The 16,265-nt window shown below is 37.6% G+C and overlaps 7 protein-coding genes across 7 annotated transcripts; 3 read left to right on the top strand and 4 right to left on the bottom strand.

Annotated features, from left to right (window-relative positions):
* The first annotated feature begins 121 nt into the window (after positions 1 to 121).
* SPOG_03822 (dihydrodiol dehydrogenase) lies at positions 122 to 5,377 on the top strand. The gene has a single exon (XM_013166086.1). The coding sequence runs from the start codon at positions 601 to 603 to the stop codon at positions 1,711 to 1,713; it is 1,113 nt and encodes a 370-aa protein (XP_013021540.1). The 5' UTR covers positions 122 to 600; the 3' UTR covers positions 1,714 to 5,377.
* Positions 1,896 to 5,482, bottom strand: SPOG_03823 (alpha-mannosidase). Its single transcript, XM_013166087.1, has one exon. It carries the CDS (start codon positions 5,171 to 5,173, stop codon positions 1,934 to 1,936), a length of 3,240 nt encoding a protein of 1,079 aa, XP_013021541.1. The 5' UTR covers positions 5,174 to 5,482; the 3' UTR covers positions 1,896 to 1,933.
* A 1,460-nt stretch (positions 5,483 to 6,942) lies between these two features.
* SPOG_03824 (uncharacterized protein) lies at positions 6,943 to 7,352 on the top strand (the record flags this gene model as incomplete). Its single annotated transcript, XM_013166088.1, has 2 exons — positions 6,943 to 7,109; positions 7,136 to 7,352. 2 exons carry the CDS (start codon positions 6,943 to 6,945, stop codon positions 7,350 to 7,352), a joined length of 384 nt encoding a protein of 127 aa, XP_013021542.1.
* A 988-nt stretch (positions 7,353 to 8,340) lies between these two features.
* Positions 8,341 to 8,939, top strand: SPOG_05516 (uncharacterized protein). The gene is made up of 2 exons (XM_013166646.1): positions 8,341 to 8,588; positions 8,661 to 8,939. The coding sequence occupies exons 1-2, from the start codon at positions 8,467 to 8,469 to the stop codon at positions 8,671 to 8,673; spliced, it is 135 nt and encodes a 44-aa protein (XP_013022100.1). The 5' UTR covers positions 8,341 to 8,466; the 3' UTR covers positions 8,674 to 8,939.
* SPOG_03825 (phosphoglycerate mutase family protein) lies at positions 8,794 to 9,920 on the bottom strand. The gene has a single exon (XM_013166089.1). The coding sequence runs from the start codon at positions 9,750 to 9,752 to the stop codon at positions 9,081 to 9,083; it is 672 nt and encodes a 223-aa protein (XP_013021543.1). The 5' UTR covers positions 9,753 to 9,920; the 3' UTR covers positions 8,794 to 9,080.
* A 156-nt stretch (positions 9,921 to 10,076) lies between these two features.
* SPOG_03826 (NADP-dependent oxidoreductase) lies at positions 10,077 to 11,471 on the bottom strand. The gene has a single exon (XM_013166090.1). It carries the CDS (start codon positions 11,294 to 11,296, stop codon positions 10,247 to 10,249), a length of 1,050 nt encoding a protein of 349 aa, XP_013021544.1. The 5' UTR covers positions 11,297 to 11,471; the 3' UTR covers positions 10,077 to 10,246.
* A 394-nt stretch (positions 11,472 to 11,865) lies between these two features.
* Positions 11,866 to 16,204, bottom strand: SPOG_03827 (ABC transporter Pdr1; the record flags this gene model as incomplete). Its single annotated transcript, XM_013166091.1, has 2 exons — positions 11,866 to 16,089; positions 16,163 to 16,204. 2 exons carry the CDS (start codon positions 16,202 to 16,204, stop codon positions 11,866 to 11,868), a joined length of 4,266 nt encoding a protein of 1,421 aa, XP_013021545.1.
* Between the last annotated feature and the right edge of the window lie 61 nt (positions 16,205 to 16,265).

Consider the following 16,265-nt stretch of genomic DNA (forward strand, 5'->3'; position numbering starts at 1 on the left):
ACATGAATATCTGGTTCCAATGATGTCGTTCTGAATTCCTTGCTCTCATGAATTCTACTGTTTTAGTATGGCTCTTTGGTAAACATAAACTTTTCACAGACAAGTTTGTCTTTTGTTTTTGTTTTTGTTTTTTTTTTTCAAGGCAAAGGGGAAGGGCTGTTTACCTCCTTTCTTTATTTACATTTGACTATGTAGGAATCAATCTCGCTTATATTATATAACCTATAAAAATAATCCCACATCCCTTTTCCTCATATCATGAGCTTACAGTGATATCATTTTCCCGGTGCTATTATAATATGATGACCGATTTTTAAAAGGAATGTTCTAAAATTTAGGACTTTCTTTGTGTGTTTTTTTTTTTTTTTGTGATATTTTTACTTACATATAGGAATCGTTTACAATTTGCATTTTGTGATTCCAACACAAGGTTTCCTGAATCTTCGTTTCTGCTGAAAGCTTTCAATACCTCAAATTCTCATTTTCATACGGTATACGCCTTTTTTTTGCAGCTATAATCCAGGATTTTTCTCTTATTTATCTTCTTTTTCCTTTTGAGTTTCTCTTTGGTTTGGTCCTAGCACATATCAGTATTTAAACATGACGATTGCACAAAACTCTGAAAACGTACCTGTACTTCGCTGGGGATTCCTTGGTGCTGGCCTAATTGCTGCTTCATTCGCAGAAGACCTAGTTCAAGCTCAGCAACACCATAAATATCAGCATGAAATTGTTGCAGTAGCTACTCGAAATAGCCAAGAAAGAGCCGCTGCTTTCACTGAACGCTTCAAGGGTAGCTCCTCTTTTCCTAAAGCATATGGCTCTTACGAAGAATTGGTTCAGGACAGCAATGTAGATATCGTCTACGTTTCCAACCACCATCCTCAGCATTATGATACTGTCAAGTTGGCTTTACTAGCTGGCAAGGGTGTCTTATGTGAAAAACCATTGACTATCAACTATCCCGAAGCCCTTGACCTAGTAGAGTTGGCTCGCGAAAAAAAGGTATTTTTTGCTGAAGGTTTTTGGATTCGTTTCTTCCCTATTGTGAAAAAAGCACAGCAGCTGTTACATGAAGAGCGTGTTTGCGGAAAATACCTTCGACTCTTTATTGATTTTTGCCTAAATTCGCGCTTTCGCGAACTACCCAATGAGTCTAGAATGTGCAATGTTTCTTTAGGTGCCGGTGCACTTCTTGATATGGGTGTATATCCTCTGACTTGGTCACAGGTCCTTTTATTTGACGACCCCTTGAATGGGAAAAACGATCCTACAGTTTCCTCGAACGCTCTCACCTTTACTGATAATAATGATGACGTTGGCGATTATTCTACTGCTGTCACTTTGGTATTTCCCAAATCTCAAGCTATCGCGGTTTTATGTACTTCAATGGATCGTGATCCTGTTACTCAAGATTTTTTGCGAGTCGATGGTGACAATGGGGTTCAATTGATCATTTCTGGAAAATGTTTTCGCCCTCAAACATTAACCCTCAAAAAGCCGGATGGAAGTTCTGAGATCATGGATTTTTCCTTTGATGCCACAGGGTTCTTTTACGAACAAGATGCAGTTTTTGAATGTATAATGAAAAACTTGAATGAAGCCTCTGAAATCCCCCATGGCGAGAGTCTTCGAATGATGCGTTTAACGGACCAAATCCGTCATCAATTAAAGATTTCTTACCCAGCCGATATTCGTTTTACTACAAATTGATCCAATTAAGATACGATTTCTCTCTCATGTTCACTTTTAATGAATTTTCCTTTCTTATTTAACATTCAACATTTTATGATTTAGTAAGCTGACCAACTCACTTTACGATGTTTATGCGAACCAACTACTACAAGTCTAATTTTGCTACCGTTCCTTTTATAACAAACAGTGTAAACTAAAAAATCATAACAATCTTATTCGGCTCATCTAATTCGTAAATTTATAAAGTCAGTTTAAATGATGCTATTTCAAAAGCCCTTAGCTCAATCTGCAAGGAGCAATCAGCTTCATCTTTTTGTAAGTTGACTTGCCCTATGTCTTCTTCTAAAATATTGCACTTGGTAGCGCTCTTAATTCCACAATTTCTCAATGTCAATCTGCATCTGGACTTACCTCCTAATGACTCATAAATACGAATAATAATGGCATTCTCATCCTCAGCTTTCTTGACGTTACTCAAAATTATGCTTTCATCACCTTCCACTCGGATAAAGTCCAAAGCTTCTGTATTTGTCTCAATAGAATTCTTGTTGACAAATCTAAAGAGACTATTGAGCTTGTAAGCTGCTCTTACGATTTCTGGACTAAGTCCACCTTTATGAGGCAAAAGTGAATAACGGAAGTAATGCTTACCCATATCAGCATGAGCATCCGGTTGCTTTGGAGACCTTAATAATGAGAGTCGCATTAAGTTCCCATGCACAGAAAATCCATACTTGCAATCATTCATTATAGAGACTCCATAATTATACTCGGAATAGTCCGCAAACTTGTGATGACACACTTCAAATTTTGCAATATCCCAGGACGTGTTATAGTGCGTGGGTCTGCGTGTGATACCAAACTGAGTCTCGTAGCTAGCATATTCCGCATGGATGTCCACAGGAAACTCGACTTTTAAGAATTTGTAATCTTCGTGCCAATCAACTTCACAAGAGAAGTCGACACTTGGACGATCAGCATCATTATTAAAACCTGACAATGAAATGATGGTTTTTATACTGCTATTTTCACTAATAGGAGTTTCTACGAGTACTGAGGCTTTAAGAGGTCCTGTTTCATAAAGTTGCGCCTTCCCTTCTGTAAGGAGTCGATATTTATCTAGCGAAAAAATTTCAGTGTCCCAAGCTGGAAAACTCAAAGGAGTATCCTGAAAGATTACATACTGATTGGCACCAGTTTTGTTAATCCCGGATTTTAGATCGAGAACTTCTCTGTCATTCTCTAAATCGTGAATGCTCTTAATTAACCCAGCTTTGGAAATTCGAACTAAAAGCTTATCCGTGCGAAGTACCAAGCATCCATTTGACTCATAGGCTCGAGCTGGATGTTTAACTGTGTTATCTGAACGTGCTAAAATATTTGGGTTTTTATTTGCTTCATAAAAGGATACAGGACTCGCTTGTACACTTTCGTCCACGACACCTCCTACATTCCAAGGTAAAGTGCTTAGAAGGTAATCGGGCAAAATATTATGATTTGTGATTTGTCTGAATCCTAACTGATCTAGAATATTTTTGATCAATTTTTCCGATGACTGGAAGACGTTCTGCATCATAGGTATCGCGTCGTCATAAACCATTTGAATACAGGATCCAGGAAGGACATCATGGAATTGACATAACAAAGTTGTTTTCCATAGTTGGTTGATTTCTTGAAAGGGATATTTGAAATTAGGAATGCGAATAAAGGCCAGAGTAGCAAAATACTCCAAATCATGGAGTGAAAACTCTGCCTTTCTCATTGCAGATTTAAGTTCTGACTGTGTCACATAAGTACCTCGATGGAATTCAAAATATAACTCGCCTACCCATGAGGGTAATGTTGCAGCATTACTCGTGCGTTTGAAGATTCCATCAAAAAAATCATCAACCGAATTTCCAAATTTAATATCAGGTAGAAGTCCCACTGTGTTAGCAACTCCCTTACATCGACGAAGTTTTTCTAGCATTTCAGGAGTAGGTCCACCCCCTCCGTCGCCAATTCCAAACACTAGTAGACCAGCCTGATCGTTGGCTAAGTTTTTGTGTTGAGAAACAGAGTGAATTATGTCTGAGACGTTTGTGTCTGCCGTATAGGTATCTGCAGGTGGCATATGACACAGGACTTGAGATCCATCCAGTGCAACCCAATTGAAAGTAGTATGAGGAAAAGAATTAATGTTATTCCACGAAAGCTTTTGAGTCAAAAACCTACTCATACCAGCAAGACGGCAAATCTGTGGTATCTGACTAGAATAACCAAATGTATCTGGTAACCAAAAAGTGTCGCAATAAATATCAAATTCAGATTTGAAGAAGCGTTGGCCAAAAAGGAATTGACGTATGAGAGACTCACCGCAAGGAAGATTAGTATCATGTTCAACCCAGCTTCCACCAATGGGCAAGAAACGCTGACTAGCAACGTATTTCTTCAGTCGTTCGTAGGTTTCTGGATGGTCTTCTTTTAACCATTCATATTGCTGAGCTTGAGAGCAGACAAAACGATACTCTGGATACCTATCCAGCAGATTTAATTGCGTAGTCCACGACCGTACTATTTTGCGTCTTGTCTCTGCAAAAGGCCAAAGCCAGGCTGTATCAATATGACAATGACCGACTGCATACACCTTTGTTTGATTAGTATTTGTTTCTTCAACGTTTTCGGAGTCGATATGCTCTCCAAGGTATAGTTTCGCAAGAGATCTACATTCTTCAATAGAAGAACCTTCCTCAGGGAGGAATTTATTCATTATTTCGTTACAGAGCTGTCTTGCTCTGAATTTTTGCCAAGAGCTTGATGGGAATTCCTTAGCACTTTGCTGTAGTATCATGAAATCACAGCGCAATGCTCGAGCTTGTAAATTAGGAACTACGAGATCTGCTTTTTTGAGCACAAAATAACGATCGGGATCAGGTGGGGCAATTTGGTCGGTAGATCCGCAACCAAACATCCCATTGCATGCCATTTCGATATAGAAAATATGGATATTGTGATCCCGTTGCCATTGTTCAGGAAGAATGTATTCGGTTCTTTCAGAGCCGCTGAATGCTTGAGCTGGCTGACGATCTTCTGTGTAAACTAGACCCTCATTATCGCAATCCCATTCAAAGATTACTTGCTCATAATCCGACCATGCATCAGGAATACGAATTTCAACTTGGACCCAAAAGGTAGTCCAACTAGGACCAAATACGTCTCCCTTATAAGCAACTTGTTCGAAGTCTACTTTACCAATGATTTCATTAACGTTAGGTCGTTTCAAATTGGGAACCGAGTAAACCTTTAAATTCACATATCCCCTTGAGGGGTCATTTTCGACATCTTTAATAGAGTGGTCAATACGCTGATGATCGTATAAATGCGGAAGATTAAACTTTTTATATTCTCCTTCTGAAAGGAATTGATCAAGATGACTTTCGTAGATCGAATCGACTTGTTTTGCAACTGGAGTATTGTTGTGGACTGGATAGCAACTCATATCAGTAATTATCTTTTGTAAAAAACAATTGAAAAAGAAGGATGATCAGCAAAAGTGTTTCAATTGCAAGACGCTTAGAACTGGACGAGGGTTTAATGAGGCTTATAAAAGTTCAATTGCAGCTAAATTTCTCAACAATAGAGGACGAGGACGATTTCCTTAGACTAGAATTATGTTTATGAAATATAATTTGATTAAAGCGAATTCGGTTTTATTCAACTTGTAAAGCAAGCAGTTCACCCTTTAAGAAATATAGTAATAACCACGTAAATAATCGTCATGGGTAGCAATGGTCGTCCTAGGGCTATGTTAATATACGAAAGAAAAAGATCTTTATAATATAGACAAATAGTGCATGAAGGTCTCTTATAAGGTTTTTTTTGGTTTAAAAAATCAAAGATTGGTGGTAATGCTTGAACTTTATGGTATGTACCAAGTTATAGTGAAGATATTTACTCCTTTGACTATGATACATAATTACTCTCTGTTCCGTAGAATGCATCATTCATTTTCTCCTTTTAGTTTTGTAAAATAAAGAAGCCTTAGATTGATGAAAATTACTTCATACACAAAAAAAAGTGGATTGATCATATCACTAATAAGATGGTTGCTTTTCAAATGGAATTTATCAATACTTCCTATATAATTCTACCAATTGTTTGTAACTCTTTGAAATAAAAAAAAAAATGTTTTCAGGCATATTTGAATCGTTCATAATTCAATAATTCATGTCCTAAGAATTAAATATTCTGCATGGGATTTCGGATAAAAGACGTAAAGCGATGGAATCCAAGACATTGATATTATATACTAGCTTTTGCTATAATTACTCATCTACTTGTCTGGATATTTAACAAGAAAACACTGCTTTATACGTTCGTGTGGGAGTAACATTCTAAGTCAATTCATCAATGAACTTATTGTTTCTAAAAAAAAAATATGAGTACCCTTTATCTGCTTCTTTTTCTGATTGAACCCATTTTTCTTATGTAAGTTTATTCAGCTCTCTTTTCCTTTTACGGATTCGTCACCCATGAAGTAACATGTCTTGTTTCTGTCATGATAGATTCCTTGTTAATCTTATATATATTACAGTACGCAGTAATAGAAGAATATTCATTGGATATTACAAAATGTCATAAGGCTAAAGGATAATATATTACGAATATGTAAATAAACAGTTAAAAGCGTGATACAGAAATCAAGAATCGTGCAATTGGAAACAAAGACGCTTGTGATGATGGAATAATAATTCTTTTGATTAATATTATAAGGAAAGCTTCATATGTATCTGCGTCTACAGTCTGAATCTTCAGATTGGAAGATAGATTCAACTGATCAGGCTAAATAAGGTTGGTTTCAAGAATTTCATTTAGTTTACCAGATCCCTGGATGTTATTACTATTCTTTACGTAATACCAAGTCGTCCAATGGAAATAGACAATTCCGTCCTACTTATTTTTTTCTGCTTGATAAACATTCCCATAACATGTGAGTTTTTTTACCGTGACACACAGATACACAATTAATCATTGTGTAATATAGCGCGACGACAATGTTGCTTCAAGAGTTTTTCATAAATAGATGGAATCAACGTACCTTTCAGCCCAATTTTACTGTCTATCTGGAAAATGCTAATGAACATTCTTTCCCTCTAAGATAATGTAGCAATCGTTACAGCTGACTCATGTGGTATCGGAGCAAAAGTGGCTGAAAAATTGGCACGTCGTGGTGCTAAAGTAGTCATTACCTTCACATCTGACAGCAGCATGGATGCAACTGAACAGTTGGTGAAAAAAATAAAGGGTTTTGGCACCTCAGCAGATGCAATCAAGATTCAGGCAAATTTGCGTGATGTTTCAAGTGCTAAACATATTGTTGATGCCACAGTTCAAGTTTTCGTTTCCATCGTTCATAACCTTGCTAATAATGCAGGGTACGCAGGTCAGCCAAAACCTATAGGGAAGGCGACATTGGAAGTTTTACCAAGACTTTTTATGTAAATGTTCGAGCAGCCTACATCATGACGGAAAAAATAGCTCCGTATTTTCCCAAAATAGGAGGCAGGATCATTAACGTTGGAAGTATTGCTGGAAGGGAAGGCCTTCCGCAACAATCTCTGTACAATGCTAGCAATCTGCGCTTGAAGGTTTCACAAGGTGCTGGGCTAGCGAGTTAGGCCCCGAAGGTCATACCGTAAATCAAGTCAATCCAGGAGCCGTTGACACGGATATGTTATAGGGACTTGGAGAAAGAGCTGGGGTTTTTGAAGAAAATACACCGCCTGAGAATTGCTTCGGCTCCCCTCAAGATATAGCAGATGTAGTTGCTTTTCTTTGCTGATGAGAGTAGTCGATGGATCACTGGACAGGTGATTTCAGCTTCTGGCGGGTTACGAATGCATTAGTCTAATTTATTTCAGCAAAGTGCCTGAACAGTCCTAAAAAAATTTTTACGACTTAATTAGACCAGATCAGACAACTGAAAGTTTATTTTTTATTTTCGGATGACTCCATATCTTGATTTCTGTATCACTTTTTATATCGTTTATTTACAATTTGTAATATATTATCCTTTAGTCTTATCACAGCTGATAATATTCGAAAGTATGATTTTATGATGGTCTATTGTAATATGTATTATATTAACAAAATACCTATCATGTCAGTTTCGTATCATCAGGTTTTATTGAAAAAAAGCAGAAAAAAGTAAAAGAAAGGAAACATAAACCAAGTTTCCTGTCTGATTGAAACTTTATATAAGAAAGAAGGGAAAACAAGCATCTTTTCGTCCGCATTCTCTTGTATTTATCATCCATCATACAGCTTTTTTGACGCTTACATATTTAAGACAAGAAGGGAAATCTTTCGTTTAGTCCATAAAGACTCTTTCAGCTTTTGCATTATAACCAAAATACTATCGTCGATATCTGTAAACATAAGCAGGTATCATTTTTTGTTTGATCATGTATTTGCAACTCGCAAACGAACTTTTGCATTGTGGATAATCAAAGCCATTATGTCTTTGAAAGCTTATGTTTTGTTACAATTGCGCTTTAGAATTGGATGACGAGCATACTTTGACGTGTTCGATAATGGTCGCTTTGTTTGTGAAGAATGGGAACAGAATAGGAACAAAAACAAAGAGAGTCGGGGCTAACTAATTCAGTCCTTCCATAGAGGGTATAAATAGGAGTCTTTCAAAGTGAATTCTTCATCCAAAACTTGATTTGCTTTTACGAAACATTTACTTTTGTTTTTTGGCCAGAACGAACTTTTCCATTCATCTGCAATATGGACACCATGAACAACGCCAATAACTCTAGCTCTTCTTCTTTGATGAACAATGCTCCCTCCAAGCCTACTGTTACTACCAGTGGAGCTTATTGGTATCAACCCAAGCCTCCTGCAATGTGGTATGAAACTTACATTTTCGTTTAATGGATGATGCTTCATGAGTATTACATACTAACTTTTTTTTTCCTTAGTATTATTGCCTGAAACTTATTTGAATTTTTTTGATGTATCCTCTTTGCTTTTATGATTTTCTTGAATTGCTAGCTACTCTGATTTTCAATGACTCTTTTGTGCTCATTATGAATATATATTGAGAACGTTTCCATTAATTTTGCTTTTATAATTTATACTTTTAATACGATTTTTTTATTTAAAAGGAACAAAAACAGAAACACGCCTTTTAATAGATCCATTACCATACTATAGTAGTATCATCTATAGGGTATAATTATCATTATTAGGGAAAGAATTCCAACCTTTGTGCACAAATTCATAGACAGGCCGTTAGAAGAATCATAATTTCGTCAACAATGAACGGGGTCTGAAGTGTCACAGACCGGTTCAAAAAAAAAAAGAAAAAATAATTAGAGTACTTCCGAGTAATGCTATCATTACGATTTCCCTTCAAGCGGAGTAAATCTCCAGGTTTTGTCGCTATAATAATGAAAAGTATACCCACCATACTGGCAAGGACTAAAAGAGTTCTTGTCCTTGGGAGTAGCATTCAAGGTTTCCCCTGGTTTCTGGAAACCACAAAAGAGACGGATACAAACACCATGGGTTACGACTGCTAAATTTTTTTGAGGTACCCTGGCAAAGTATTCAGCTAACTGTTGAGTCTTTAGTACACTGGTCTCAAAGTCTGCTTTGTGGATTCCTTCCTTCTTGGGATATAACTTGTCCTCGTAACAGGCTGAAAAGTCATATCTAGGAAATTGCTGTTCCAATTCTGCAGTTGGTGTTCCGACGTTACATTCCCAGTCGCCGCAGTCTTGTAAAGTAGGAAGGATCTTTACCGGGACATGGCCTTCTTTCAGGTAATCCTGGAATGCAATTTGCATGGTTTCAATAGCCCGGCGCAAAGGAGAACAAAAAATGATCTCCACAGGAAGTTCTGCATCTCTTAATTCGTCTCGAACCTTTTCAGCTTGCTTGATGCCTTCCTCATTTAACATAGGATCGTGATCTCGATGAACGCCCTGTTCATCGGTCTTGTGATCAACTAATCCATGGCGTAAAAAGTAAATAGTTTTCATATTATCTTGCCTAGGAGCAAAAGCCATACTTCCAAAGCTTTGTTCCTTCTTACTTTGAGATTTGGCGGATGCCCTTTTGGATATAACATCGCTGTTATTTATATTTTACCTATGAAATCAAGATCTGCAACAGTTAGCTATTTCATGACAATACATTTACGTGCACTATGCGTGATGTGAATATGTAGTAAGATGCTTACACTTTCCATCTCATTCATGGAACACTAGAATGGTGAAAATGGATCTCGAAATCAACCGTTTCATTCTGTCGCTTATAAAAGAGCATTTTTACTTGCTTATTAATTGATTTTTAATTTCATGAAGAAAGCATAGGAACACGAATTTATTGGAATCATACTAAAGAGTTCTTATTATTTACGAACAAAGCTCTTTGTAATACACTCTTCTACTGTACTAAACAAAAACGAGAAAGAATTATGGAAATAGTAGAAATATTCATAAAAGAAATCGTAAGCACTCTATAAACAGTAACCAAGCAAAGGAAAGGCAAGTATAAAAATCTACTCATCAGCAATCTTGGCAAGAGCCTTACCAAAGTTCTTTCCTTGAAGGACACCAATCAAGCCTTCAGGAATCGAACCCAAGCCCTTATAAACGTCGTACTTATACTTGAGCTTTCCTTCCGCAATCAATTTAGGCATTTCACGGAAGTATTCCTCTTGGTAAAGTGGGATCAAATTCATGACAATGAAGCCCTCAATCGTAAGACTCTTCGTAAGAATTTGAGCATAATTCTTCAAGCCATAAGGATTGGGATTGTTATACTGACTGATGGCTCCGCAGAAAATGATGCGAGCGTGAAAGTTGGCATTCATGAGAACGGCATCCAATGTTTCACCTCCAACATTTTCAAAGTAAATGTCAATACCCTTAGGACAGAGACGAGGAAGAGCATCATGAACACTTTCATTTTTATAGTTGAAAGCTGCATCATAGCCTAATTCCTTCAAGTGGGCGATTTTCTCGTCAGATCCCGCACTTCCTACAACGTATAAGCCCATAGATTTCGCCAATTGGCCGGCGACTTGACCGACAGCACCAGAAGCCGCAGAAATGTAGATAGTCTCGCCTGCCTTGGGTTTTCCAACATGTTTAAGTCCAACGTATGCCGTCTGACTGGGCATTCCTAAAGCACCCACAAAGGTCATCAAAGGCAAATTGTAAGGATTGGAAATAGGCTGCACCATCTTCATAGCGTCTTTGGGTACAAAAGTATATTCTTCCCAACCGCTCATAAAAACCACATGGGAGCCAGTCTTGTATTCTGGAACTGCAGACTTGACGACTTCAGCCAACGTCAAGTTTGGAATCACCTGTCCTAAATCCAAAGATGGCAAATAACTCTTACGTTGAGGACTTTGCATGCGAATGCGAATGTAAGGGTCAATAGAAGTGTAAATGTTTCTCAAAAGCAAAGGATGCTCTTCATCCACCTTAGCAGCTTCCAAATTAAAAGGACGTTCCTCTAAACCAAAATGTTCTCCAACTTTGGGATATCCTTCGACAGGATCAATATGCTTTCTCAAGATAATACCGTTATTCGAACTCATACTGTTAACAATAATTCAAAGGCTGTATTCTTGGTATACAGAACTTTAGTAGGGAGCAACACCTCCTATTTATATTCTTCTGTTTTCTGCGTCATTAGTAATACATCTCTCGGTTTTGCAGTCAGAGAAGCCGATCGAAAGTTTCGTTAGAAAGGGGTTAGCGAAGGTTATTACACTTAAAACAAGCATGATGTTAGTAAGCAAAAAACAAAGGAACAAAACAAGTAAAAAGAGAAAATTGAAGTGTTACCACCTTGATATTTTTAATCAAGTTCTAACTCCTAAAACTACACAAAATGTCTTTACTGTTTCCGTTGAAAAGCATGGGCGTTCGAAATAATCTTTTGTTCAAAACTTACAGATGCAGATTTGCACAGATATCTTACTTCTAAAGTCGTAAAGATCGCTTCATTCCAAAATTAGCATTTTTCTTTGCTTTAATCGCTACTCAAAAAAGCAAGTATGACACAAAAATAACAAAAGCCAACTTTCTAGCTTGTTTTTAGGTTTCTTGTCCAAAAATTTTCCTAGTTTTGCAGTATCGAATCAGCGGAAAAGAAATCTTATATCTAACTTTTTGATTCTTCAAACTTTCTTCTCTTCCTACGAGTACGCTGAACTCGTTTCCGCAGGACCTGACTAAGGAGTCGATGAATCGGTATGCTTCGAATAATCTCATAGATAACTATGGCAAAACCCAAATTAAAGGCAGCATAGCCTATAAGGATACCAAAATTTCTCCACCGATGATGGTAATAATACCCAAAACCAGCCAACAGTTCATCTGCAATTTTGTACGGACAAAACTCACAACTTGAGAGAGCTTCCGGATTATAAATAATGCCGGCACCAGAGGATTGTAAATAATCAGAAAAGTATGCTCCACAGGTATACCCCATAGGAGGATCTACCACGTACATTTCAGTACGTTCGCATATAATTGGGACGTTATGTAGATTATTTCCAATCATTCCTTCAAGGAAATATTTATACGGGCTAAGATCATTCATCCATTTCCAAAATCCTACTAGTTGGCTAGGCTTTTGAACCATACCATTGAAATATTGCACAAATACGAAAGCAGTACCGCTTAGCAATGAAGCAGTACCCGAACTAGAAGAAACTGTAGCAATGCCTATACCGAGGGTAGTATAATACAAAGCGAAAACCATCATCATCAACCAGGCGTAACCACCATAAAAAGGGGTATTGTGACCATTTAAATAATAGCCACTTGGATAGTACCAACAAAGAAAGAATATTGTTCCAAAACAACAATTAATCACTGCTTCCGTGATGAAGAATGCCAATATAAAAGCAGGACGGCTATAGGTGGCAGAGTTCTCTTCATGATACTCATAAATATCACGTAAATGAATAAATTTTGGTATTAATCCGTTAATAAGAGAAGTAGAAGCAATTGTTAACATATAGGCAGAGAACATTTTATTCTGTGTTCTCTGTATTCCATTGCCTTGTTTATAAAACGTAAATCCGATAAGCAACCCAGCCAGCGTATTAAATGCCAACCGACTAATCAGAAGTGTAGAATCTCTCCAGTAAGAGGTGAAATTTCGCCTCATAATCTTAAACGTTTGGTAATGCGTACTACTTAGATACTCCTGTTCGGAGCGTACTTCTTGATCACTCATCTCGCTACTCATTAATCTGTCTAATTCCGGTATAAGACGTTTATGCGCGTCTGACGATTCCCACGCAGCTGCATAGTCCACTTCTTCACTTTCGTTTGAATAGTATACACACTTTAGTACATAGTCTGCCGGATCTTTGTCACTATTTTCATCGTTTCCATGAATTTTCTTGAAATACTTTGTCAGCTTCAAAGCATAGCTGCCAACTTCATCGAGGTAGACAGTCCGACCATAACCATCAAGAATCATTATAGAATGAAATAAATTAAGAAGTCTCGAGCTTGGTTGCGAAACTGAACACATTATGGACAAACCTGCATTTGCTAATTTTCGAAGTGTAGCAACAAGCATCCAAGCGGACTGACTATCAAGACCAGAGACGGGTTCATCCAGAAGAAGAATAGATCCTGGCCTTGCAACTAACTCAATCCCAATTGCTGTAAGCTTTTTGTGATATAATGATAAACCTCCACCTGTATCGCCCACAACGAACCTAGCAACATCTAATAGACCCAGAAAATCGATAACCTTATCTACATACTCATACCGCTCGGACATAGATATGTCAGCACTTTGACGAAGTGAAGCGTGCAATCGGAGAGTCTCTCGCACAGTATACTGGGGAACAAACATTAGTTTGTTCGAAATATAACCAATCCTTTTCCGTAAATATTTGGAATTTTTTATCCCGTCCAAAGATACTTGTCCTTCAACAATTCCCGATACACCACGTTGGGAAAGGATTTTAATAAGTACGGATTTACCTGATTTATTTTCACCAACCAATGCCATTAAACATCCAGGTTTTACATAACCATTGAGCTTTTGTAATACACATTTCTGCACTCCATCTTCCAAAATGTAAAAGGACAAATCTTTCCAACACAGTGACAATTCATCCGTCGTTCTCAAAGACGTGGAGATGTCCATTGCCCTATGAGCTTCGCCTTCTTTTTTCTGCTTTAACGCCGCTTCGCTTGAATTATTTGCCCATGAACTCTGTACAGTCGTGTATAGTTTTCTCAGTTGATATTCAGGAATAACCATACTCGTTCTATCATATCTGATATAGTTGGCTACTACCAGAGATAGCAACAAGATAAAAATTGCAAACCCAAGAATAATACCGCAATTTTTCCATAAAAAGTCGGTTGTATATTTGAAAACGACATTCAAGTAACTGGAGCCTATGATATAAGGAATTCCTGGCATGCTGGAAGGAGAAGGACATATATTGTTCTGTAGAGGGAAACGTAAATTTGGTATAATCGCTGAACAATTGAATATTCTATCCTTGAACTCATTCAACATGACGGATTCATACCCATACTGAATAGGGTTGGCATAGGCAAGCCATCGAAACCACCATCCTATATAATTGATTGGCATAACGGAACCGCAAAATGAAATGAAATAGATAGCAGCGATACCACCTATCAAAGCAGCAATCTCAGCTGTAGTGGAAAGTAAAGCAATGAACCGAAAGATTGATGCCATACAAAAAGTAATTAAAACGGTGAAGAGAAAAAAGGTAAAAAAAGCACCAGCCTTGACTCTTAAACCGCTCAAGAAATAAACGACTATATCAAACATCACAACAAATACCAAACGAAGAGGAAATTCCACTAAGATTGAGCCAAACAAAGTTGCCGAAGGTTGATATAAGGACTGAATCTGATGTTCAGCAAATAGAGACTTTTTCGTAAATATAATATCTACCTCAGACATTGTTTGAATGGCAGTAAATATGATTGATGCTGAAAGTAAACTACCTCGAGAATAAAGGGTTGCAGAGGTATTTTCTATGAGGTAGAAGATAGAGCCAAGCATAAAGCCTTGAAATATATAAGAAAAAATAAACGTTAAATGAAAAGCATAGTCATGAAGATAGTGGAAGTACGTTACTTTAGCAAAGGCCAAGACTTGTAATCTATAAGGAACGGGACAAGGAATCCGATTAAAGAAGCGTTTCCACTTTACGATGGGAGTATTGGATGAATCCTTTGTATGAAATGCCGAAACGTCACTATGATATTCCCTATACTCGTTAATTGTAGATATTAAGTGCGCATAATCCTCGCTTTCAAGCCAGCATTGACGGAATTCAGCAGGAGTAGATGGTATAAAGCCTTTATGGCTTTTATTAATGGTTCGAAGCCCTGGATAGAACAAGGAAGTGACGAATTCACCAACAGTACTATGACTTTGTGGAACGAAACCGAGATTTAAAAAGTAATCCTTTACACGGGAACTCGGACCGTAGAAGATTTGCTCACCTTCATATAAAACTGTTACCATATCAAACATACGAAAGATCTTGTCAGAAAGTTGATTGGAAATGGCAGTCAGAGTCATTCCGAAGACGCGCGAGATGATTTTGATTCTTGAAAGAACGTGGGCAGCGGTGACCGAGTCGAATTCACGCAGTGTGTTGTCCCAACATTGAAATAACGGCCGTGCACACATTGTCTCTGCGATACCGATGCGTTTCTGATCACCTCCACTATTAACTTTCAAAACTCGATGATTAAAAAAGCTATTCAATTCAAATGCATCGCATATAATCTCACAGATCCTTTGAATTGTCTTTTCACGAGAGACTCCGGGCTTTTTCACTTCAGGGAGGCGGCAAGCACAGACAAACTCTAACAAACGGCGCACAGAAATGGTTGCAAATGACGAGTGGTCATCGCTGTGATAACTTAGATCAGTCTTATATTGACTATGCATTGTGCGGTAATCCAACCCATCATAGTTTAGCTCTCCTTCTAATGTTTGATTTTCTTCGACTACTCCGCTCAAAACTTTGAGCAAATTATGAGCTCCCGATCCTTCATGTCCAATTACTAATAAAAAGGCACCTGGATCCAATAAAGCATCAAATTCCTTTACCATAGGGATCACATTACGTTTTGGTCTTCTAGAAAACAGCACGTTCAAGGGATACATCAGTTGATCCATAAGAGAAGTAATCATGAGCCGTTCATTAAATTTTCCATTAATCCTAAATCTTCGCGCGCAAAACCCCGTGACTCGGTCACGAATTCCAAAATCTTCCAACGTTTTTGCATACTCTCGTATCCTCTCTTCAAATTCTTTTGCTGAATCTAAATCTTCACTGACAGGTCCTGTGGTACCTACCTTTTTTTGATTAATCTTCTTCATGAAACTTTTCCAAGTTTTCCGTCAGATCAAACCCAAGAAGCTCTCTCACCTTTTCACCTTTATAAACCCTTAAATGGGAAAAAGTTTCCATATGAACGAGTTTGAAAAGTAAGATGACGTTAACTTTGTTGCTTTGAAAAATTGCTGCGAAT

Source organism: Schizosaccharomyces cryophilus (genome assembly GCF_000004155.1).
Source record: "Schizosaccharomyces cryophilus OY26 unplaced genomic scaffold supercont4.1, whole genome shotgun sequence".
Lineage (NCBI taxonomy): Eukaryota > Fungi > Ascomycota > Schizosaccharomycetes > Schizosaccharomycetales > Schizosaccharomycetaceae > Schizosaccharomyces > Schizosaccharomyces cryophilus.

What these genes read in the sequence shown, in the direction of transcription:
- SPOG_03823 (XM_013166087.1), bottom strand. Translation starts at nt 5,173, where the DNA reads ATGAGTTGCTATCCAGTCCACAACAATACTCCAGTTGCAAAACAAGTC.
- SPOG_03826 (XM_013166090.1), bottom strand. Translation starts at nt 11,296, where the DNA reads ATGAGTTCGAATAACGGTATTATCTTGAGAAAGCATATTGATCCTGTC.
- SPOG_03822 (XM_013166086.1), top strand. Translation starts at nt 601, where the DNA reads ATGACGATTGCACAAAACTCTGAAAACGTACCTGTACTTCGCTGGGGA.
- SPOG_05516 (XM_013166646.1), top strand. Translation starts at nt 8,467, where the DNA reads ATGGACACCATGAACAACGCCAATAACTCTAGCTCTTCTTCTTTGATG.
- SPOG_03825 (XM_013166089.1), bottom strand. Translation starts at nt 9,752, where the DNA reads ATGGCTTTTGCTCCTAGGCAAGATAATATGAAAACTATTTACTTTTTA.